Source organism: Rhipicephalus microplus, chromosome 9 (assembly GCF_043290135.1).
Source record: "Rhipicephalus microplus isolate Deutch F79 chromosome 9, USDA_Rmic, whole genome shotgun sequence".
Lineage (NCBI taxonomy): Eukaryota > Metazoa > Arthropoda > Arachnida > Ixodida > Ixodidae > Rhipicephalus > Rhipicephalus microplus.
Genome location: NC_134708.1, coordinates 125,018,659 through 125,042,707, shown reverse-complemented (window position 1 = coordinate 125,042,707; position 24,049 = coordinate 125,018,659). Strand labels below are relative to the sequence as shown.

General features: G+C 44.8%; 1 protein-coding gene across 1 annotated transcript in view; it reads left to right on the top strand.

Annotated features, from left to right (window-relative positions):
* Positions 1 to 24,049, top strand: part of LOC119163045 (glucose dehydrogenase [FAD, quinone]) — a 242,022-nt gene that overhangs the window by 25,533 nt on the left and 192,440 nt on the right. Inside the window, exon 3 of the mRNA XM_037414980.2 lies at positions 15,066 to 15,258. Coding sequence (XP_037270877.2) covers positions 15,066 to 15,258 — 193 coding nt within the window. The remainder of the gene's footprint in view (positions 1 to 15,065; positions 15,259 to 24,049) is intronic.

The following is a 24,049-nucleotide window of genomic DNA, read 5'->3' as shown; positions in this document are numbered from 1 at the left end:
TTCCTTGTCAGATGTAGTAGCGGTTTTAAGAGAGAAGTCACGCTTTCTGTACACTGGGAAAGGTAGAGAGAGGGAGAGAGCGTGTATAGCGCAGCCCTGCCATAGGCATCGGAATAACCGTAAAAGTAAAACACACCTTAACAGTAGCTGCGCGATTATGGTGTAGTGCCTCACAAGGGTGAGGGAATCAATGCTACAGCAACCAATTGCAATGCCACGCGAAGAACGGCAAGCAGCTCCGAACATGTAACTTTCCACTGAGTCAGGAAGGACGCACGGAAAGAACATACACAGGATGAGCGTGAACTAAACTTTTACAGCTTATCACTTAAAGCGCGCTACTAATAAATGCCATAACATGGCAAGGGTAGTTCGAAAAGATAACTGACTGGCCATTAAAAGACCCGGTCATGGAGCCATAATGGACGTTTCATTAACTTTGCATATACCAAAATTGACATGGCATGATAAACTTATGTGGGCGAAAGAGGAACTCGCTCAGACTCACTCAAAAAATAAATTGGGCTTTGGGATCATTGTGACTCAAACTCGTCGAAATTTTCCTAAGGCGAACTCGCTCAAACTCACGGCTCGATCTCCCCGCAGGGGCGCCTGTGAAAGCAGGCGTTTGGTGTGTAGCGACACCATGGACTCGAGCTAACGGGGGGGGGGGGGGAGCTTCGGCTCCTTCCCACGCCTTGGCGTGCGTGGCTTTGCCATGTCCGGGGAAAAGGGGATCCTGGGGGTTGAGCTGACGCTGGGTGATCGGTCCTTTAAGGCCCCCCGGCAGAGGCAACACACCTTTTTGTGCTCGGCTTCACGTAGACGGCACCCCTGGGCTGACCCACCCAGGAGAAATTGGCAGTAGCCTTCTCCTATCTCTCTCCCCTACGACTTCGTCTTTATCTTTCCCTTTTAGTCTGTCCTGTCTACTTATCTCTTCTGTTTACTTACAGTTTTCCTGGCAGCAAGGGTTAACCCTGTGCTAATAGCCTTCCTTGGTCTAGGCGGATTGGGTTATAGTTGCGTTGTACGGCTGGCGTGCGCAGGTTTTAACATCCGCAAACTTGTAGCGTCCCCTCGTTGGGCTCCGTGGTAGGTGGCCGCCAACGCTTCTGAAGAAAATGAAACACTCATGCATAGAGCTTTTCCTCCGTTGAATGATCGTACCGCCTTAAAGCGCGTACGCACCGAAGACGAGTTTTTTCAACCGTTCAAAAGAAAACTTCCCCCATTTTCACATCATACATAGTGAGAAAAGTGGCAAGCAAGTCAGAACCGTATCCCCCTTTGTAGCAGCCAGGTGTCTGACAGAAACACTTGGGGCCGGGTGCAAAGTTACTAAAATGGCCAGCGGAGACCTGCTCCTCAAAATTCGAGAAAAAGAACAGTTTGAGAAACTACACAATCTTTCAAATTTGGTGACACCCCAATGACTTTAACACCGCACAGATCTATGAACACAAGCCGTAAAGTGGTATCTGATGCTGATTTGCTTGACTTGACTGAAGAGGAACTTCTGGAGGGGTGGAAGAGTCAGAATGTGACCAATGTACAAAGGATCATCATCAGAAGAGACAACAAGGTAACACCAACAAAACACCTAATACTCACGTTCGCTTCCAGTAATCTGCCAGAAAGTATTCAAACAGGGTACACGAAGACCTATCTCAGACCGTACATACCGAACCCTCGTCGTTGCTTCAAATGCCAGAGGCATGGCCATGACTCTAAAACCTGTCGTGGTCGCCAGACTTGTGCACAATGTGGAGTCCTAGGCCGCGTGTCTGAGAACTACAAACAACCGCCACACTCTGTAAACTGTGAAGGAAACCATGCCGCATATTAACGTTCCTGCACATACTGGAAAAAAGAAAGAGATAATTACATTGAAGGTGAAGGAGAACATTTCATTTAAGGAAGCACGGCGAAGAGTCTCACCCTTCTATAAACGTACATATGCTGATGCGGCACGTCAGGGGGCACCGCCGCACCAGCCCTCGCCACTCCTTCGGCCCGCGCATACCGAGCCGGTGGTTGTGGCACCTGCCCCCAATGCAGCTGTAGTACAGACTACACCACCTACTCCCGAACAGAAAGTGGAGACTCGAGTCCTCAGGTCTCAAGGCCTCACCTCACCAGGCGAGGCCCAAAATGCGAACAGCTCGCACGTGCGGGCATCCAGTGCCTCCGAGGAGGCAATGGATACGTCGGTGCCCTTGGTGCCGAAAGAGCAGCGTGGCTCCTTGGAGAGCGCCAAGAAAAAAAAAAGCGGATAACAGGGCCTGGTGATGGCCCTGTTACGTGAACTCAAACTCCCTGCCTAAACAGCCAGTCGCTTTTCATACACACAGCACCCTTTTACATTCACCATGAACACTCAAATTATACAATGGAACGTCAGGAGCCTTCTGAGAAACCTTGACGACATCCAAGAGCTTCTACACGAACACTCACCAAAAGTGCTGTGTGTACAAGAAACACTCCTTAATTCAAAACACACCAACTTCCTTCGTAAATACGTTATTTTCCGAAAGGACTTTGATGATGCCATGACATCATCTGGACGTGTTGCTATTATATAGTGAATCATGGGATTGCATGCACACCTTTTCAACACCGAATATCTCTTGAAGTAGTGGCTGTTCGAGCTGTGCTTATCGACAAACTCGTAACAATTTGCACTCTTTACGTACATCCAAGCTATCACCTGCAAAAACAAGAATTCCAGTCCTTAATCGATGAACTCCTGGAACCTTTTGTTCTCCTTGGAGGCTTGAATGCGTATAGCAGGCTATAGGGTGACTCTCGTTGCGACGCGCGAGGTCGAATGATTGAACAGTTCCTTTTCTCGTCGAGCGCATGTCTCCTAAATAGAAAAGAACCAACCTATTACAATCTCACTAATAATACCTACTCCTCCATTAACCTAAGCATAGTACCTCCATCTCTTGTGCCTCTACTTCAGTGGAAAGTCGTCAGTAATCTGTAAAGAAGTGACCACTTCCCCGTAGCTTTGAGCACAACTACAGTAACTGAGTGTCCACCACGTGTTCCCAAATGGCTCATACAGAGCCGACTGGGAACAGTTTTATACCATCGCTCGTTTAGGTTGGAGTGACATATGTACTTTGGGCATAGATGTTGCTGTCAACTACTTCAGTGTTTTTGATTGATGCTGCAACAAAATGCATCCCACAAACAAATGGACACCCTGGAAAACGGCGTGTGCCATGGTGGAACTCTAAATGGGGAAACGCGCGCAAACAGCAAAACAGAGCATGGAGGTTGCTTCGGAACTCGCCGACAGCCGAAAATCTTGACACCTTCAAGAAAATAGTCTCAAGGCAGGAGAACGCGTTGGAAGGCCGGAAGAGAAAGCTGGCAGAAGTTTTTGTCAGGGATCAATTCATACACACAGGAGGCTAAAGTCTGGAACATGGTTGGTAGGATAGCAGGAAAACAAGTACACACACTTCCACTCGTAAACACTCAGGGTGATACCTTGGAAGATCAAACTTCCTCGGTGCACATTTCGAATGGGTGTCCAGCTTGTCACACTATACTGACACTTTTCTAAAATACAGAACAAGAATAGAAAAGCAGAAACTCGAACACAAATGCACTAGATACGAGGCATATAACCAAGCTTTCAGTTTATCTGAGCTCCAAACGTCTCTAAACTCCAGCAGTACTTCTGCCCCAGGTTCTGACCGTGTGGTGTATGAAATGTTAAAAAAACCTACCAATTGAAACACAAAAAACCTTACTTTGTTTGTACAATGCTATCTGGCTTTCTCGCGCTACCCCTACCTCCTGGAGAGAGGCTAATATTATTCCTTTTTTGAAAGAGGGCAAAGACCCTTCTTCAGCTTCTAGTTATAGGGCTAATGCACTTACAAGCTGCTTGTGCAAAGTCTTGAAAAAATGATAAACTGCCGACTTGTTCATTTCCTTGAAACAATTTGGCCGACCCATTTCAGTGCGGGTTTCGAGAGAGTAGATCCACCGCAGACCACCTTGTTCGTATCAAGGCACAGATCAGAGACGCTTTCGTCCATAAACAATATTTTCTCTGTGTTCCTCGATATCGAAAAGGCTTACGATACAACATGGCGCTTTAAAATACTAAGAGACCTGTCCCACCTTGGCGTGCGCGAAAGAATGTTTCACATAATCGGAAGTTACCTGTCAAACCAGACGCTCTGTGTCCGAGTGGGCAGCGTTCTTTCACAAACATTTGTCCAGGAAACAGGCGTGCCGCAAGGTGGTGTACATGGATGCACACTTTTTCTCATCAAAATGAATTCCTTGCTCTTGTTCATTCCTCGCAATATGTTTTATTGTACATATGTCGATGACGTCCATCTTGGCTTTAGATCTTGCAATCTAGCAATGTGTGAGCGGCAGGTTCAGTTTGGTTTAAACAAGGTCTCCAAATGGGCACAGGAAAACGAATTCCGACTGAACCCCCCCAAAAACACGTGTCTTGTTCTCCCGAGAAAGAGGCATGCACTCAGAACCTGACGTTGAACTGAACGGTCAACGTCTGTCTGTTAATGCGGGACATAAATTCTCAGGCTTAATCTTGGACAAGTTGACATTCGTACCGCACATCAAGTATTTAAAAAGAAAATGTTTAAAAGCCATGAATGTTTTAAAAGTGTTGTCACGTAGCACGTGGGGTAGTGACAGGCAATGCCTCATGAATCTGTGTAGCAGCCTCATTCGCACCCGCTTGATTATGGGGCTGTTTATCAGTCTGCGACTCAAAGTGCTTTGAAGATGCTGGATCCCGTGCACCATTTGGGCATCCTCCTTTCTACGGGTGCTTTTTGCACCAGCCCCGTAGAAAGCCTTTACGTTGAGTCAAATGAGTGGTCGCTTCATCTGCAGAGAACTTGCATGTCCTTTGTATATTTTCTTGAGGTGAAAGCAAACAAGAAGCACCCCTCATACTCTACTATTAGTGATTTGTCGAGCTCCATTCTGTTTCAAAACGCCTTCGATGAGGCAGCCCTTCTGATTTCGCCTGAAGGGTCTAGCTGAGGAAACTGGAGTGTCACTTGGACAGTTTAATGGCTCGTGTAGCATACCTGCCACCGTGTCAGTGGCAGACTATAGACTGCGATGTCTTTCCTAGAAGTTACGAAACATGCACCTACTGCCCATATCCGAAACCACTTCCTGGAACTTCAACACAAATACACACGTCCTGAGTTCTTTACAGATGCCTCCCAGTCTAACGCCTGTGTCCTGCGCTGCTGTCGGCTCATCCTTTTCGGATGCTGGCCCTCTACATCCAGGCACAAGTATCTCCATAGCGAGAGCTTACGCGATACTTGTGGCCGCTAAACACATCAAACAATTACAAATACAAAAAGCAGTAAGCATACGGACTCTCTCAGTGTGGTAACGGCTCGGCAAACCCTTAAAAACAAAAAAATCTCTCTTCGTCTCCCTTTACTCCATTTTATGCACTCTTCACACTCAAAAATGTTGTAGTGTGCTAGGTGCCAGGGCACCGTGAGATCCAAGGCAACGTGATGGCGGATCAGCTTGCTGCATCCGTCCACGAAAGCGCTGCCACTACACCCATATCAATCCCGGCCCTTGATCTGATAAAGTCTCTCAAATGAATGCTCAGGGACTATTGGCAGAGCAAGTGGGATAGACACACACAAAACAAACTACACATTATTAAGCCAAACCTTGGCCATTGGCCGCCAGTATCAAAATCGCGTCATAGAGAGGTAATACGAGGCTCAGGATAGGACACACATACACGACACACACATATCTTTTGTCCGGTGGCGATCCACCATTGTTTGACAGATGTAGTGAAGCATTAACAGTTCTTCACATTTTAATCCAGTACAAACAGTTAGAAACTCTGAGAAAACAATTTCCATTACCCTACCGACAACATTTAAAAGAAATTCGTAGTTTTTAAAAGAAATTCGTAGTTTTCATATCATATACCCGGGCATTCCGTAGCACGACCTCTCCAGAGAGGTTTTCGCTGCGGTGGCTACACTCAACAAAGCACTTGCCTCACGGCCCGATAGACGCAAGGGTATGAGCAAGTGAGGCACTTGTGGTAATTCCATACACGTCCACCATCGTTTTTTATTTTCACCAACTTTTGTCATCTATTCACACCACACACCTTTCACGGCATGGTCATGATTTTATTACTTGTATGTTTTTACCCGCCTTACTGCGAGGAATTTTATGGCCCTTATTCAGCCGCTTACCACAATCATTGTCCATATCTTTAGTAAGATGAACTGGCACTCTTTTGCCGTGAAATGGCCCTTGTGCCACAAAACATCAAACATCATCATTATCACGGTTCGATCCGAGTCTGAGTCGGAGCAAGTCGACTCATTAGTGCGTTCGGCAACCTTTGGTAATAACAGCGTATGATAAACCTAAATGACTGGTCATCACACGAAAATCCTGTCATGCATGGCCATAGGTTATGGCATACATTAACTGGTCATGATGCTGTAGGTGTGGTTTTATTTACTTGATTTACAAAAACGGATACAACATCAAGTCGTATGATGAATATATATGACTGTTTATGACACGAAAAATCTTCACGTATGTCATGTAGGTCACGAAATTACATACATGACCCGGTCATGGAGCTTGTCTTGCTAACTTGATGCACACCAAATTTGACATGGCATGATTATAACGTGTGACGAACATAGCTGATTTGTCATTTCATGAAAATGTTGTGCTTGTCTTGTACGCCATGGTGTACGTGACCAATGATCATAAATGACGTACTTGATCAACTTGGCTTGGTGCCGAAGAGTTTTGGCAAAACATTTTGCTGGGACTTAGTCACTTCATTAGCCTCGCGATAAATTCCCGAGTGCCGACTAGTTTTGACGGAGATGGTAAGTAGTACTTCACATGGGTTTGAGTTATTAGTTGCCCAGCCGCAGTGGTCTAGAGGCTAAGGTACTCGGCTGGTGACCCGCAGGTCGCGAGATCGAATCGTGGCTGTGGCTGCTGCATTTTCGATGAAGGTGAAAATGATGTAGGCCCATGCGCTCAGATTTGGGTGTACGTTAAAAAACCCCAGGTGGACGAATTTTCCGGAGCCCACCACTACGGCGTCTCTCATAGTCATATGGTGGCTTTGGGACGTTAAACCCTACATCAATCAATCAAACAATCAATCAGTTATGCGTGTGTAGTGTAAATCCTGATTAACGTAATTCAGGCTCACTGAAACTGGCTTACTCTAGCCACCCTCAGTCATAAAACAGGCTAGGCAATCAGAACGTTCTGAATATTGACTTCATTATTAGCTTATCCTAATGAGCTATTTCGGCTTCGCATTGTCTAAGTGCGGCCATAATCATGCAACTGTGTAGCCAATCTCAACGTACACGAAGTTCAGGTTAATTTGGGATAGCCTAATCCGGTTCAATACACATTTTCCCAACACTGGCCTACTCAGGCATGTAGCCGGCTAGGCAATCTGAAGTTACTCAAAATCGATTAGCTTAGTCCATTTTATTCTGTAATAACCTCACGTGCCAACTAACGCGACAATCTTAACGTGCTCTGTTCACTTGTATGGAATTAGCTTAGTTGCGAATAGCTTAATCTGACTTAATCCGCATAGCTTTATTGTGGCAGTACACAGTAACCTAACTGGCAAGACAATCTCAACTGTCTCGAAAAAGACTTTTCCAAAATTACCTAAATCAAGCTTGGTCCGGAATGGCTTAATCTAGCCATGCTCGGCTATCCAATTGCCCACGCACTCTCAAGTTATTGAAATGTGACATGCTCAGGAATATCCGAATCCAGCTCAATCCAGATTATAATGCAGCCACGCTCAGGCATTCGACTAGCTAGGCTATTCGGTTTTCTCAGTATTGAGTACTCCGGTTTCAGCTTGAACCAGGCTAATTCAAATTTGCTTATAGTGACCGTACGCATTTACCCGGTTCGCCTGTCGTTCTCAATTTTCTCAGCACTGACTTGTTAAGCACCAGCGTAGTCTGGCTGAATCTGAATGAACATAACCCAGTCGGCTGTATTCTACCTCATCGCTATGCCATCTCATCTTGGTCTGCATTACTGTGACTGGCAAATCCGGCCTGATGCCGCCTAATTTATATCAGCAAGCGTACGTTGGATTGCCTCTTAATTATATCTAGATGTACAGGCTTGAAGAGGTCATGGCATGGTCACACAAAAATTGACTGTTTTCAGCCGAAAACGCAAGTAGAGGGTCAAATATGCTTGCACGCGTGTGAAAACTGAACTGTAAGAGATTATTTCAGTCCAAAATAAGCCGTAGAAGTAATCGGCTGTTTACTCCGCCCACCGCCGGCAACCGCCATTTTGTCATGGCATACGTGACATCACAAGCCGAAGGAGCAGTGCTGGCCCCGCCACGGTGGTCTAGTGGCTAAGGTACTCGGCTGCTGACCCGCAAGTCGCGGGATCCCGGCTGTGGCGGTTGCATTTCCGATGGAGGCGGAAATGTTGTAGGCCCGTGTACTCAGATTTGGGTGCACGTTAAAGAACCCCAGCTGGTCGAAATTTCCGGAGCCCTCCACTACGGCGTCTCTAGTGGTTTTTGGGACGTTAAATCCCACAATTCAATCAATCATCGAAGGAGTAGTGCTGTCGTCTGCTACAAAACAGCCCTTTCCGCATGTGGTATTGTTGCCAGTGTGCTTGCCGCTTGGTCCGCACGTGTCAGTGGGTTGCAAGTGTTGCGGTGTGTTACCGGTACCATCACTATGTGGCGTTTGCGTTGTGTATACGTTGCGCATTTTGACTTTAACTCAATCGCACCCTGCTCAAGCGACGAAGAAAGCGTCGAAAATGGTGTGAAGCAAGATGCCAATGACCTCGCCTTTGTGGCAGACGGCTTTCCGCAGTAATAAGTAGCTTCATTTCAAGCGTGTCAGCTTGAAAGGCAAGCGTGGGATAGGGGGGTCCCTGGATGCTGCATTGGTGAGCAGGTGTTATTCAGCGCCCTGGAATCGGCAAAGCGTGCCGATTTTTCTTGGCTAGCACACGTGCATGCACGACTTTCGGTGCTGAATATATTTAATAAATGGCCGTAGCAACGCTTCGCGTTGGGACCGTTGTTTTTCCATCTGTTGTTGCGTGCGGCCTATGTACACAGAAGCTGAAGGGAACGGCATGTAGTGCGGTTCTCGGTTACTCACTGTATACATGCGGTTACTCACGATATACACTTTGGCCAAATTTTTGCTTCAACTGTGTAGATTGCATTCAGTTGCGGTGACAAAATGGCAAGTGTGACCCTGAACCGTGGCAGGGCCTGTAAGGAGTTTCAATAAATATTTATTCGTAGTGGCAAACGGCGTATGCATGGAACATTCACAGGCCACTTTTTTACCTCCGAGATTGCTTGCTACAAGTACTAGCGCTATATGGGTGACGCGGTGACATTGTTTCAACCTCTGGAAGTCATTTATTTTCACTAACAAGTTGAACAACGCTGAGAAAGTTCGATTGCAAGCGCAGCTGACCACGGAACACGATCATCCTCCGGAATACAAACCGTGTAGCAGCTGCCCAGCTAGTGATTCGCGACGTCACTTCTAGCGATAACGCCAGTGTTGCCCGACTCTCCGGCCCCTTGCTCGTTTATAAAAATAATCAATTATAATATAATGGCTCGATCGAATTCGCTCAAATCTCACTGGCTTGTCTGTGAACGTACAAGAATCAGCCAACACAACAGATTATGATTGAAAATTGGGTGTCATGACTCCTTTAACTAGGCTTTTTCAAAGCTTGCCGTGGTTCAATCTAGGGGCCTTTGAAATTGGTATAGATTGGAGTTAATCACTATCAAATAAATTTGTATTGATTATTTTATTTGGTTTGATTATAATTCACTTAAGCTATGACTAATGCTAGTGTTAGACAGGGATTTTTTATATAGATCGGGATCGAGACTATCGCGATCTGGCTGAAAGATCGCAATTTCGCTGTCGTCCGCATTCCCTTGTCGAGCTTGCTGAAAGCACAGTAAAGAAAATCGGGCATCGTTGAATAAAAACGCAATATATATGACACCTGGATGTTTATAAGACAACAAATTTTAACTGTTTAAATTGGAACAATATCTAAAGTACCGCATATTTTAAGATTCGTATCGACCACATGTCTAGTTATGGGAGAAGCAGACGATAAGCAGACGACTGTCGTCTTCCGCGCTAAGTGGAACTCTCGCACCGTCGGTACACCTCAAGGCAAACTGATAATGGCTGTACCCAGTCTTTCGACTTCATTGCAAGGTATTGCACTTCGTGGTTGGAAGAAGCGAACATCACAATCATTGACCGATGGCAGGAGTGACAGGAACACTCGAGGCGCCAGAAGTGACACTTTGGCACGTGGAATGAGATTCACACTTCGCCGCGACGAGCCGGGTTCATGAGAAATAAAAGCGAAAAATAATACTAGTGTGACACGGGCACTTCGTATTGCAATCAGGGTGATCCGGATCGTTTTTTTTTTCATCACGGTGAACTTCATGGCCGCTGCTACAGGGCCCAAGCTAATCCGGTTCGAGCTTGGGTCAAATTAAATGCACCAGATGGCACTTGCGTGCTGCCGTAAAGCATGTGATTGACAAAACTCAAAGTACGATATTTCAATAGAGCTATTTATCAGCAATATGTTATTCGTGCAAGAACCGCTTGAATGTCAAAAACTTTGCTGCCACGACAAAAGTAATTTCATAAATTCTTCATGCATGTGCCACAGTTTTTTGGAGTTACCTATACTTCTGTGAGAGTATATTAATCTTAATTTTTCTCTCGAATGGCAACTGCTCGAAGCGGTCCAGCAACAGCGAAACGGAAATCTAATTGTGCGCGTCAGAGTTTCACTACTGGCGCCTCAAGACTCCCAGTTGCTCCTGCCAGGTCAATTACTGTAAAGGTCTCTTCGTTGAACGTTGAAGTGCGCGTACACAGCGATGTACTCGAAATTATGATAACACTTATGATTAATTTGCTTCGAGGTACTCTAACTGCTCTGACGGTGCGAGAGTTGAATTTGTCATCTGCTTATCGTCTGCTTGTCCCATAAATACATGTGGACTGTAGGAATCTTAAAATATGCAATATTACAGATATTTTCAATTGAAACAGTTCAAAATTATTTTTATGAACATCTAGCTTTTTAATATTTTTGCGAAAGTATGCTTGATTTTCTTGTTTCTTTTGCTTTCAACAAGCTCGGTCAGGGGGTGAAGATGACATGAAATCGCGCTACTCTTCATCCTGATCACGCCTGATTGTGATTAAAAGTGACCGTGTAGCAGCACCTAATCCACATCTGGCTGATCCGGATCGGCACTTATCGCGATTTCAAATGCTCGGGTGACACCAGCATAAGGGTTGGGCAAAGCAATTTAATAAATTGTTTTTGTAGAGGCAGAGTTTTTGATGTTCGAACAGTTCTTGAACGATTAACATTGCTGATAAAGGGCTTTTTTGAATTATTGTACCCCAACTTTTGTCAATGACATGTTTTACGCCTGCAGTCGCCACCCGGTGGATTTCGTCCGGCCCAATCTTGAACCGGATTAGCTTGGGTCTTGAAGCAGCGGTCATGAAGTTTATCGCGATCAAGAAAACCAATCCAGATTACCCTGATCGCGAAGAAAAGTGCCCGTGTGACACCGGTATAACTTGCTTTAGGAAGGCTTATCTAAGCTTAAGTTTTTAAAGTTTTTAGTTTAGGCAGACATAGGCAGGCTGTCCCGAGTATCTATTCACTTTGCACGGTCTAAGAACTTAACAGCCCCTCTGAAATAGAAGCTTCACAAGAATGTGGTATGCGGTTATGGTGAATATGCATGTATACTGCAGCAAGTATTTAATTCGTGCAAGAGTTTGTTCAACAGCATGCCAGTGATAAAAATGCACGATTAAACAGTCCGGCAAGTCAGCAACTATTCTCGCATATCTCGGTTCTTTGTCAGATGGTATAGGGGTCACGTTTCACTTGTACCTCTCTTCTTTTATTTTGCTCGCTGTTATAACGGAAGCGAAATGCCCGGGGGGCTTTCGCATGTGAACTGGTACACCGTGGCACACAGCAGTCTGTCATAGGGATCAAAGAGCTGAGCTCAATAACTTCAGTAACAACGTGTTAGCGTCACCCTTTTCGCGCTGGCCACTGCTTTTTGCCTAACACTTTTAAACTGAAATAGCTGCGCGCGAAGAAACGTGACGCGGAGAGGGCCAAAAGGTGTCTCCAACCCGGATCAAAGCATCCTACGTGAGCCATGTGCTCACGTGTTCCCTCAAACAGTGAAGATGGCACGATGCCTTCATGAACGCATGCGTCAACAGTCCGGCCTTAAGGGGTAACCATCAGTGCTGAAATTATCATTGCACTATTTGCCACCGTTCAGCCCAGTTTGAGAATGTAGTAATAGACTGACAATAGTCCAAGCTGGGTTTTGTCCTTATTTTTTTCGCTGCCCGTAAAATAGCACTTTTGGCAAAGGTACGCGAGAAAACTGAAAGGAAATAATCAGGGCTTATTTTACCGGTCAATAAATGAAAACAAATGCGTAAGCCTTCCTTTGATTTCCCGTTCCGAGAAATTGCGTTCATCGGTGACCGAGTATAACGTTCTGCATATTTATGTGCCAATGGCTTCTTCTGCGTACCTTTTTTTTTTGGGGTTTTTGATGTATAAGAATTCATTTAAGGTTTTTCAGCATCTGTTAAGAAATTATTGTTGGCGTTTTTTTCCCTAGATACCCGTGTGTAGCGATTTTCGAATTGAACGCCACTATCGGCTTGTTTTTCGTATGCTGCTCTTTATTTTCGCTTTGCTTCCGTTTTGTTCAGTTTTGTTTTCTCGCCTAAAAGAACTTCGCTCATACCCACAAGGTGGATTGGCCCTGTGTACTTTCTAAACAAAATATGAATGCTTTGCCACAAAAACCATTGGAGAAGGACGAAACGAAATGTACATGAAAAATTGGAAAGGGCAAGCAAATTCGAGATTCCCGCAGGGATTAAAGATCGACAAAAAGAAGAAAAAAAAACAAATTCTATTTATCTGGCACTAACACTAGCAGTGTATTCTTCCGGTTGCCTCAAAGAATTTTTTTGGTGCAGACAAAACAACACCGTGGTGCGTACCCAACTGACTGGCTCCAAACGATAACAGATTAGATGTGTTAAATGCTAACCCCAAAATGCTGATCGGCTTTTTTAGATACATTAGGCGCAGCGGAGCGAAAACACCGGCATGAGAGAAGGAAGTGGTCTAGTGTGTTTGGTTTAATTAAAACTCTGCATAGGTTAATAATGAGAAGCTAGATTTGTGAATATCATAATTCAACCGCGAAACGTTGCAGCGAAAGCTTGTGAGACTCATTTTGAATCGACGGGCAAGGTATTTTGCGGTGTTCAATGAGAACTGCAAGAGCCAAAAGTTGCATTCAGCGTTGCTTCATTGTTCTTTTTAGGAATAACAGGCGTCTGTCTGCAGTAATAAAAGGAAAATGTAGAGCTGCTAGTAATACCGAGCCATTTGAAGAAGTCATAGCGAGCCAGTCGGCCATTTCATTCATAAAGATCCCAGGATGCCCGGGGACCAGAAAAACTAAACTTCTGATAGCCTACGTGGTACAGGACTCCGAAATGTCCTGATAAAAGGTGATTGCTTGGCGGACGTTAAATGTGTACAAACAGACGAGGCGTTTGAAAGGATGACTTTTGATTGCTGATACTTCAGTTTTCCAACAGCCAGGGCAATCGCGAGAAATTTAGCGAGAAAACTGGAAGTAATGGCTGGCTGTCAGAGCGTTAAGAACCAATTAAACTCGAGAAAAAAAAAGCCCACTTCTACGTGAATATTTTGCGTTCCGTCTGTAGAAATTACCAAGTGAGTAGGATGATGATCGAAATAATCTTGAGGAAGCCCTCCACAATACACTTTAAAAATAACTCAGCTTTTGGGGGGTAATGTCATCGGAAACTAAATTAGGTTGAAACAAACACAGGTTTTCAGGATTTGAATTCAGAAGAGAAACGTGAAGGTTCGTTAAGTCTTAACAAAAACTACTTGGAGCCTTCAGTAACGACGCCCCGCCGCGGTGGTCTAGTGGCTAAGGTACTCGGCTGCTGACCCGCAGGGTGCGGGTTCAAATCCCGGCTGCGGCGGCTGCATTTCCGATGGAGGCGGAAATGTTGTAGGCCCGTGTGCTCAGATTTGGGTGCACGTTAAAGAACCCCAGGTGGTCTAAATTTCCGGAGCCCGCCACTACGGCGTCTCTCATAATCATATAGTGGTTTTGGGACGTTAAACCCCAGATATCAAGCCTTCAGTAACGAAGGCATGGTATTTCACAAGAATGAGGAGGTGTGAATAAAACAAACTGGGGCAGAGGTGCATATTAGATCTTTAATATGTCTGCATAGTAAGCTGTCAAAATCTTGCATAAAGTGATTCATGTAGGAGGCGTTCTTGCTTATTTTTTCATTACTGTTTTCCTTTGTCCATGGTCAAAGCATTTTTTTGGGGTCATCTTAGGTGCAACAAGAAAGACAAATAATTCCTTGGGCTGTGTAGGTTGCGCACATTGCGATAGTCTAGGAAATAGTTGGCTGCGTTTCATGTTATTCTGACGCATGTTTTTTTGGTCCCACGGTGGGTACTTTGCAATGAAGGTATTGAAACATTTTGTGCGCGTAGTGCTAGCGCTTAATTGTAATGTGCATGTATATGTATTGACTTCTTTGTCATAAAATGAGCAATTGGTAGACCACGTTATACGCTCCCTTTTTTATGCTTGGGTATCATGCTTGGTTATCATGCTCGGATCCGGTGCACCGACATACGCCACTGGCGGACGACTACGCGATGAAAAATGCCTGGTCTTCGGAGCTCATAGCAACTTTGGCTGAGAAACAAAAAGCGGCAAGATAATATTTAGACAATTTGTTAAGATTTTAAGGCGTGGGCAACATGTGTCTAATTTTGTGCAATGCAATATATTTGGTATGCAGCGCAGCAAGTGGCCAAGAGGGAAAGTGCTGGGTGGTTCGAGTGTCCTCAACTACATGCTCTACGTGCGAGGCAGTCCACTTGACTATGATTACTGGCGCACCCATCATGGCTGTGATGGTTGGGGTTGGCAAGATGTGCGGCCCTACTTCTTGCGCTCGGAGCGCAACCAAGACCCAGACATCGCCTCTAACGGTGGGTGCAACCATCAATCAGCGAGGTACGCTGCGTTTCAATGCGCTCTATAGGATCACAAGTTCGGTTAGTTGGTTCATGAGAATCGTGACGAAACAGTGCAGACGACGGTCCACTACGTTTTTCCTCCTGTCGTCTGCGCTGTTTGGACACAATTTTGTCTCCTCAGCTCTGTCGTAGCCGCTGAACGGAAGCAAAAAGGTAGTATTACTTGCTAACTTTGGGCTAGTAATAGTTTGTCACATGTGTTGCAACCCTGCTAGTAAGTGCAGTTAATAAGAACGGCTATTTGGGCCAGTTGGAAGTTAGTATCAGGGAGCGTGGGAACAGTTACTACGATTGCCGCTACTACCAGCACTTAGTGACTGTTGCTATCCGAGCAGTTACCAACCATAGGTAGTAACTTTAGAAAGTGTGAAGAAAAACAGTAGTAAGCGATATTACGGTGCTCATTCTGTTATATTTCTCAATTATTAATACTCATCACTGTACAACTTCGGGCAATCTTGCGTGGTGTGTAATGAACGTGAAGAATACAAAGATCCAACAAGTTCACAACGCTACAGTGCGACTACAGTATATATATGACCGCTATTTTGTAAATGCATGCTTGGCACAAGTGAGCATTTGTGTTTCAGGATAAATTATAAAAATGTGAGCCTACAACTCTGTATATACTGACTGCTCGCGTGCGTTTGGAGACGTAGCACAAGACTTTCATACAGCCGTACTTATAAAAATGCCCCATTAATTTATTGTCAAAGTGCCACAATAAAGCATTATTTACAGCGCCCGAAACAAGGTACTGAACCCAATAGTTTGGTCTCATTTGGATGTTAAATATATTGGGGGTGAAAGGTAACAACTTTTCAGGGGGTTTTATGTTCAAAAACTACGATACTATGGTGAAACAGCCCTAGATAGGGACTCGAGAATAAGTTCGACGATTTTATTATTCTTGATCTGCCTGTCCCTTTAGCTTGTTGTAATTCACTAAATTTGCTGTAATTGTCTCTTGCAGCACGTGCAGCACTTTCTTATTTTTCATTAACTTGTACTTCTCCACTTTGACCAGAGCAGAATAGCTCTTACATATCTTGATTGCGTATTTTTAAAATAAACGTTTTTTTTTCTTGATCCATGAACATGTTCTGCTTTATTTTTTTCGTTTTATCCGTTTAAAGACGATACATCCAGACGGCTATGTTTATAAACTAATACAATTGGTATCACCTACTATGTTAGATTAGATAGTCAACGTACAGGTAGCGAGAATCTGGTAACGAGCCAAGAAAGGTAGGAACAGCTTCAGTTACTACCTGTTTCATTACAGTTACTAACAGTGTACTAACGTAGGTAGTAAAGAGGTAACAAAAAGTTGGAAATGGTTCCAGCTAGTAACTGTTTACTAACTTAGGTAGTAAACGGGAAGCAAAAAGTTATAAACGGTCCAGGAAAAGTGGTAAGTGCTGCAGTTACTACCTATTTGCTTGCAGTTGCAACCATTTTATCAATATATTTTTAAGAGTGTTAGTACTAGAGTTCACATTCAGACCAGTTGGTACATATTCAAGGAATCGGGAAACGACGCCAACCACCGGACAGAGATGACCATGATTTGCAAACAAAGCTGTATTCTGTGCGAAAAAAAAACAGCCACAATAATCATGAAAGAATGTGTGGGAGAGAACAAGATAAACAATTCTGCCAGACCATGTGAATGAAGGAAAAAAAATCCGTTACCCACAAGAAACACACGCAAGTTTCTTGGTGAAAAGTGCTGTTGACAGCAAACTCACCCGCGTCCGCCCCCCCCCCCTTTTTTTTTTCCTGTGCACCTTGGTCAGCTATTCTGCACTGATAAAACAAAGCATGACAGACACGTACAGCGCTGTGCGGCTAGGTGGCTGTCAATAGTATTCTTCCTTGGATTGACGTGATCCCTGATGTGGTAATTTACTTGTCCGGCAGTTTGAATGATGGAGAAACGACCGCATGAGAATGGATTTCGTTAATCAGCTTATGGCAACATCAAACAAAATTATTTGCGTGTTCTTTATTTCACGCATCAGGATGTGTCTTCGCTGTTCAGCTTTTGCACATACCACATAACTATGCTAAAATGACAGCCCTGATGTCTGCTTTTTGTGCTACATTCCGAAAAACATAGGCGCAACATGGCCGAATAACATGGTGAGACATGCCACAGCTTTGCCGCCAAGGCGACACAATGGCCGTGATAACAAAAAGTGTAAGGTCATTCGAGAAGTGGCAAGCATATCGAGACGTGCCTCACGTTTCTAACGCACAGAAGACGCACAATACGTACTCCCAGTCTCACGAGAACGCGAAGAAGAGCCCCAGTTGTTACTTAGCTGCGTATGAAAAGGGCGCCCTTTTCGCAAACTGAGACTGTGCAGCGAGTGCAGTAAACTTCGTGTGCCCGATGAGTACCACAGAATTGTTTCGGTGAATGCCCAAGGCATCCGACTCTCCCACCGTGAGATAAGCGCGCGCATGCGTGAGCGTCACCCCCCCCCCCTCTCCGCGGGGCAAAGTACGGGTCGGAGATGGAAGCGCGCGAAACCCCGTCGTGTTGACCTGGCGACGCACGTTGATTGAGCAATCTTTCTGGTGATGTTGAACCCATAATAGAACCTGTGATAGTCATCGCCAGTGGTAAGTGGTAGATATAAATAGCTTGCCGCTTCAACGTTGAAGGAGGTGCTCCTTCGAGGCTCAATGGTTAATGCCTCGCACTCACGAAAGCAAGAGGTCAGACGTTCAATTCCGTGCGCTATTCTTTTTCTGTATTTTAGGGGCGACGCTCCTTATGGCGTGGCTTGTGCGTCCCATTGTCGTAGTACGTAACCTGTGGCTCATACCCGCCCTCAAGCACATATGCGCACGTCCAAGGTTACGAAGAACATAGCACGGTGTCATTGTCACGCTCTCGGTGTTAACAAAGCACTGAGAGCGAAAATGTGGTATATCCTCTTGTTCAGTCCTTCGATTGTCCGCTAGATGGCGGTACTTGTGCATGAATATATGATGAAGAGCGAGACGGCGGTACTTAAATTGCTCACTAGATAGACGCTCGGACAAGAAAAGCAGACGGACAGACACATGGACGGACGCACGGACGGACGCACGAATGGCTACGCTCCTGTTCCTCGCTTCGGTTCCAATTTGCTCTTGATGCGTGTTATCCGGGCGTACTTCAAGGAATCCAAGGTATCGACTACATTTTTTTTTTACATTCTCATCTTCCACGAATAATGAGAGATCGGCCGCATTTTGCCGTGAATTTCGTTATCGAGGGTTTATTTTGATTTCCGGACGGTAGCTTGTAACGATTGGGTCGCTTGCTACAATGCGAAATCGTCATGCGGAGTGTGTCGTAGCCTTAGTAGTGTACGCTTCTGGGCACCCTGTCGGAGTGAAACCAAATATTGCGAGAAAAGGTCATGAAACGCTTTCTTGGCTTCGTTATTTCACACAACACAGCAGTAAATTTTACATGTCGTTACGAGCTACTTTTTAAAACTTTCGCAATTTATGGGTTAGCACGCAATAGTTTTAATCTAGCAGCAGTGACACTTTGTCGCCGACATGCGGTTGCAGCGGTCGCAACGCAACGGCGCGACGGGTCAAATTTGTTGCTAGCGCTTGTCGCTGTCGCTAGGAAATCGCGTGCATGCGGTTAGGGCTTTAAACAGAATCGGTAAAGTCAAAGCGACGTGGTTTTCATGAGTTCAGCACTTCTTCGGGGCTTTTTGCGCAGTCAATTCTGATTGCATCACAAATGATGCTCGTGTTCATTGGAGAGCACCCGTCGGCGACGAGGAATACCCGTCGAAGGACGTCGATAAGGCTGCGATTCGACAATCTTGGTGGTTAAGTGTTCCGAACCTCACTACATCGTCTGCATTCATACAGATTTTGCAAAAAACTGCATTGGTTACCACAGTATTTTGCTTGCCGGAGCCTTCCTTGCCTTTTGCATCTAAACTTATGAACACGCATGGCAAAGATAGGCGTAAAACGAAGCTAGGACATGAACTGGTGAGTTATTCCACAAACTAGAATGACTCTGCTTACCATCATTTATCAGGATGGTGCATATCTTTCTAATAAAAGCCAATTTGTAGAAGTCAGAAGTTCCTCAACCTTTGCGAATCCTGTTGCCTCTTGAGTACGGCAAGGCAGTGCTCTATGCTCAATGCTGTTTCTTTTGTTTATGTAAATCTATTGGTTAAAGTGGGTCCCGGTACAGCAGGGACCCTCTCAAGGAGGAAGTTTAGGGGTGACTGGGCTGTTTCCGCCGGGAACGCACTCCCTTACCGCCGCCGGTAACGCACTCCCTCACCAGAGAAGGATTGGCCACCCTGGTGCAGTATCTGCCCACTACCTCCCACATGCATACGTCAAATAACTCACGGCCCTCAGTCCCCAGCAGATGCGAAGCAACTATCTGCAACGCAGCAGAGGGTACTAAGAATCTCTGGATCCGGACAGGCCGCCATTGGAACCTGAACTTGGCCTTATCTAGTGAGAACCTTATCTAGTGACGGAAGTCTAGCTGTACTATTCGAGGAGCTAGAGGGCATTAAATTGGATATAATAGGGCTCAGTGAGGTTAGGAGGACAGATGAGACCTATACGGTGCTACAGAATGGGAACATCCTTTGCTATCGGGGCTAGGCTGACATAGGAGAACTGGCAGTGGGGTTCCTAATTCACAGAAACATAGCTGGCAACATAGAGGAATACTATAGCTATAATGAAAGGGTGGTAGGTATCGTAATTAAACTGAATAAGAGATACAAGATGAAGGTGGTACAGGCTTAGGCGCCTACATCCAGCCATAATGACGCTTCAGTGGAAAGCTTCTATGAAGACGTGGAATCAGCAATGGGTAAGTTAGAAACACAATATACAATACTGATGGGTGATTTTAATGCAAAGGTAAAGAAGAAGCAGACTGGAGACCAGGCCGTAGGCATTATGGCATCGGTACTAGAAACGCCAGAGGAGAGCTACTGGTAGAATTCGCAGAACGCAATAATTTGCGGATTTTGAATAACTTTTACCGAAAACGAGGACACCGCAAGTGGACATAGAGGAGCACTAATGGCGAAAATAAGAACGAAATAGACTTTATAATAAGTGCACACCCAGGCATCGTGCAGGATGTGGAAGCGGTTGGCAAGTTACGATGCAGTGACCATAGAATGGTACGGTCTCGAATTCGCCTAGACTTGAAAAAGGAACGACAGAAACTGATACGCAAGAAGCCAATCAATGAGCTAGAACTGAGACTGAAAGTACAGGTATTCCGAGTCTCACTTCAGAACAGGTACTCGGCTCTTAGTGAGGAAACCAATCTTAACATAGATACAATGAATGATAATCTGACGAGTATAATTACGGAGTGTGCAGTGGAAGTTGGAGGCAGGGTAGTTAGACAGGACACTGGCAAGCTTATCCAGGAAACGAAGGATCTCATTAAGAAGCGTCAAATCATGAGTCTCAAGTACAACAGACAAAAAAGAACTGGCAGAGCTTTCGAAGTTGAATAATAGGCGTAAGGTATCCGATGTAAGAAGGTATAACATGGAGAGAATTGAACACGCTCTGAAAAACAGACGAAGCGTCAAAGCAGTGAAGAAGAAACTTGGGATAGACAAAAATCGGATGTATGCACTAAGGGACAAAGAAGGCAAAATAACTACCAATATGGATAGGATAGTTAAAATAGCGGAGGAGTTTTACAGAGATCTGTACAGTAGCCGGGACAACCATGACTTTAATACTACAAGAACTATTAGTAACCCAGATGACACCCCACCAGTAATGATAGAAGTCAGAAAAGCTTTGGAGAGCATGCAAAGAGGCAAAGCTGCTGGTGAGGATCAGGTAACATCAGACCTGCTGAAAGATGGACAGATTGTGTTAGAAAAACTAGCCACCCTGTTTACGAGGTGTCTCTTGACGGGAAAAGTACCAGAGTCTTGGAAGAACGCTAACATCATCTTAATACATAAGAAAGGAGATGACAAGGACTTGAAGAATTAAAGGCCGATTAGCTTGCTCTCTGTAGTATACAAGCTATTTACAAAGGTAATTGCTAACAGAGGAAAGAAAACATTAGAATTCAATCAACCAAAGGAACAAGCAGGATTTCGAACAGCCTACTTAACAATCGACCACATTCTTACTATCAATCAGGTAATGGAGATATGCTCAGAATATAACCAACCACTATACATAGCCTTCATAGATTACGAGAAGGCGTTTGATTCAGTAGAAATATTAGCCGTTATGCAGACACTGCGTAATCAGGGCGTCGAAGAAGTATATATAAACTTCCTGGAAGGAATCTACAGGGGATCAACTGCTACCATAGTGCTTCACAAAGAAAGCAACAGAATAACAATCAAGAAGGGTGTAAGGCAGGGGGACACAATCTCCCCAATGCTATTTACCACGTGGTTACAGGAGGTTTTCAGAAGCCTAGATTGGGAACAGTTAGGTATAAGAGTTAATGGAGGGTACCTTACGATGAGATTGCATTGCTGAGTAACTCAGAGGACGAATTGAAACTCATGATTACAGAGTTAGACAAGGAGAGCAGAGAGGTGGGTCTTAAAATGAATCTGCAGAAAACGAAAGTAATGCACAACAACCTCGAAATAGAGCAGCGCTTCGAGATAGGTAATAGTGCACTTCAAGTTGTAAAAGACTGTCTACTTAAGGCAGGTAATAACAGCGGAGCCGAAGCACGAGATTGAAGTAACTAGAAGAATAAGAATGGGGTGGAGCACATTTGGCAAGCAATCTCAAATTATGACAGGTAGATTGCCACTATCCCTCAAGAGAAAGGTATATAATAGCTGTATCTTGTCGGTACTTAGCTACGGAGCAGAAACCTGGAGACTTACAAAGAGGGTTCAGTTTAAATTGAGGACGGCGCAGCAAGCAATGGAAAGAAAATGGTAGGTGTAAGCTTAAGAGACAAGAAGAGAGCAGAGTGGACTAGGGAACAAACGGGGGTTAAGTATACCATAGCTGAAATCAAGAAGAAATGGACATGGGCCAGGCATGTAGCGCGTAGAGAGGATAACCGCTGGTCGTTAAGGGTAACTAACTGGATTTCCAAAGAAGGCAAGCGGGTTAGAGGGAGACAAAAGGTTAGGTGGGCCGATGAAATTAAGAAGTTTGCGGGTATAAATTCGCAGTAGCAAGCACAGGACCAGGTTAACTGGCAGAACATGGGAGAGGCTTTGTCTTGCAGTGGACGTGGTCAGGCTGATGATGATGATGATGGACTGTGTCGCTTGTTTTCGTGCATTTCTTATATTTTGTGTGCCTCGCTGCACTTCCTGTTGAATACTGAACTTCTGAGCATTGGACATGCTCCAAGCGAGGGGTGCGGCGTCCCGGGCACCGCACTTACCGAAGCCTCCTGAGCTTCAGCCCCGTACCACGCGAAACGAAGCAACGCACATGTAAGCGGCGGCAACCAGCATCGAAACAACCTCTGGCACTTGAAGGCAGCTTACAACTGCTACAGGTCCAAGCTAAACCTTCTATTCTATGAGTATCTTGTTTGGCCAAGGCATTCTCATATATACTATCTCCTGCCGCGACATCAATGTGCCTGAATATCAGAATGATGACTTTCCTGATGTGTTAGTCCTCTGATATTCTTACATAAACGTATACTACCGCGCTTCCTTGCAATGGCTAGGCAAATACGTTGATGTACCACCCACTGAACGCTGCCACCAATCGAAGATTTCTCTCATCCAGCCTAACTTTGTGTGAGCATAAGACACACTTAATCCGAACTTAATAATCATATTCAAACAAAAAAACCCTGAGCAAGTTGTCACACGCTTCAACCCACTAGCATTTATGGAAGCCTTTAAGAAGTAGTTCCGAATAGAGCACTGCAAGTGTGGCCAAATGAACGCTTGAACTTCTGGCTGTATTTACTCCTAGTGGAGACTTTTCTGAACGTCTACTAAAAATCTGCAGCCTACGAGCCACGACCGAGCAACTGCGGAGTAGGTGTAATCAAAGCAGTTTTTGTAGACCTTGATCACGCGGACATTCTTGCTTACCTCCTTTTTCGAAGAGCTCACGTCAGACCTTAGTTGGAAAAACGTCCGCAGTGTCGATGTTTATTGCGCGGTAGAAAACATGGACGAGAAACAGAGCAGACAAAAACAAATGAGTATATATATATTTATTTATTTAATTAAAATACCTTACAGGCCCTTGTTGCAGCGCATTGTGATCTTGATAGTAAGAAGATAGTTACTGTCGTAGGGTATATATATATATATATATATATATATATATATATATATATTTATTGTGGCCATTTAGTTTACCAATCCTCTCCATCTGTACATTATCATCATTATGATGTGTTGCTCATGCATCCTCATTGTTACGTATAATCATCATCTTGGTTCGTTCATCTCAGCTGTCGGCTGCCGGTTCCTCGGGCCTAATAAAGGTCTTCTAAACCAAGACTTCATAATATATATGTTGTGTATATGTGTACGTGTATATTGTGACGACGTGGGATCGACGAGCCCACGAAAAGCGTCTTAAACAAATACGCTTTATCAATCGCACGAAAAAGACTGCAGCGACTTCTTCGTCTTTTGCACTTGGTCAAGGACACTCGCGCTGCTTCGTTCTCGCCACCACTGGCACATACGCGCGGCATTATTCTCTCCTTTAAAAAAACATGGCCCTGATGTTATACGTTCGA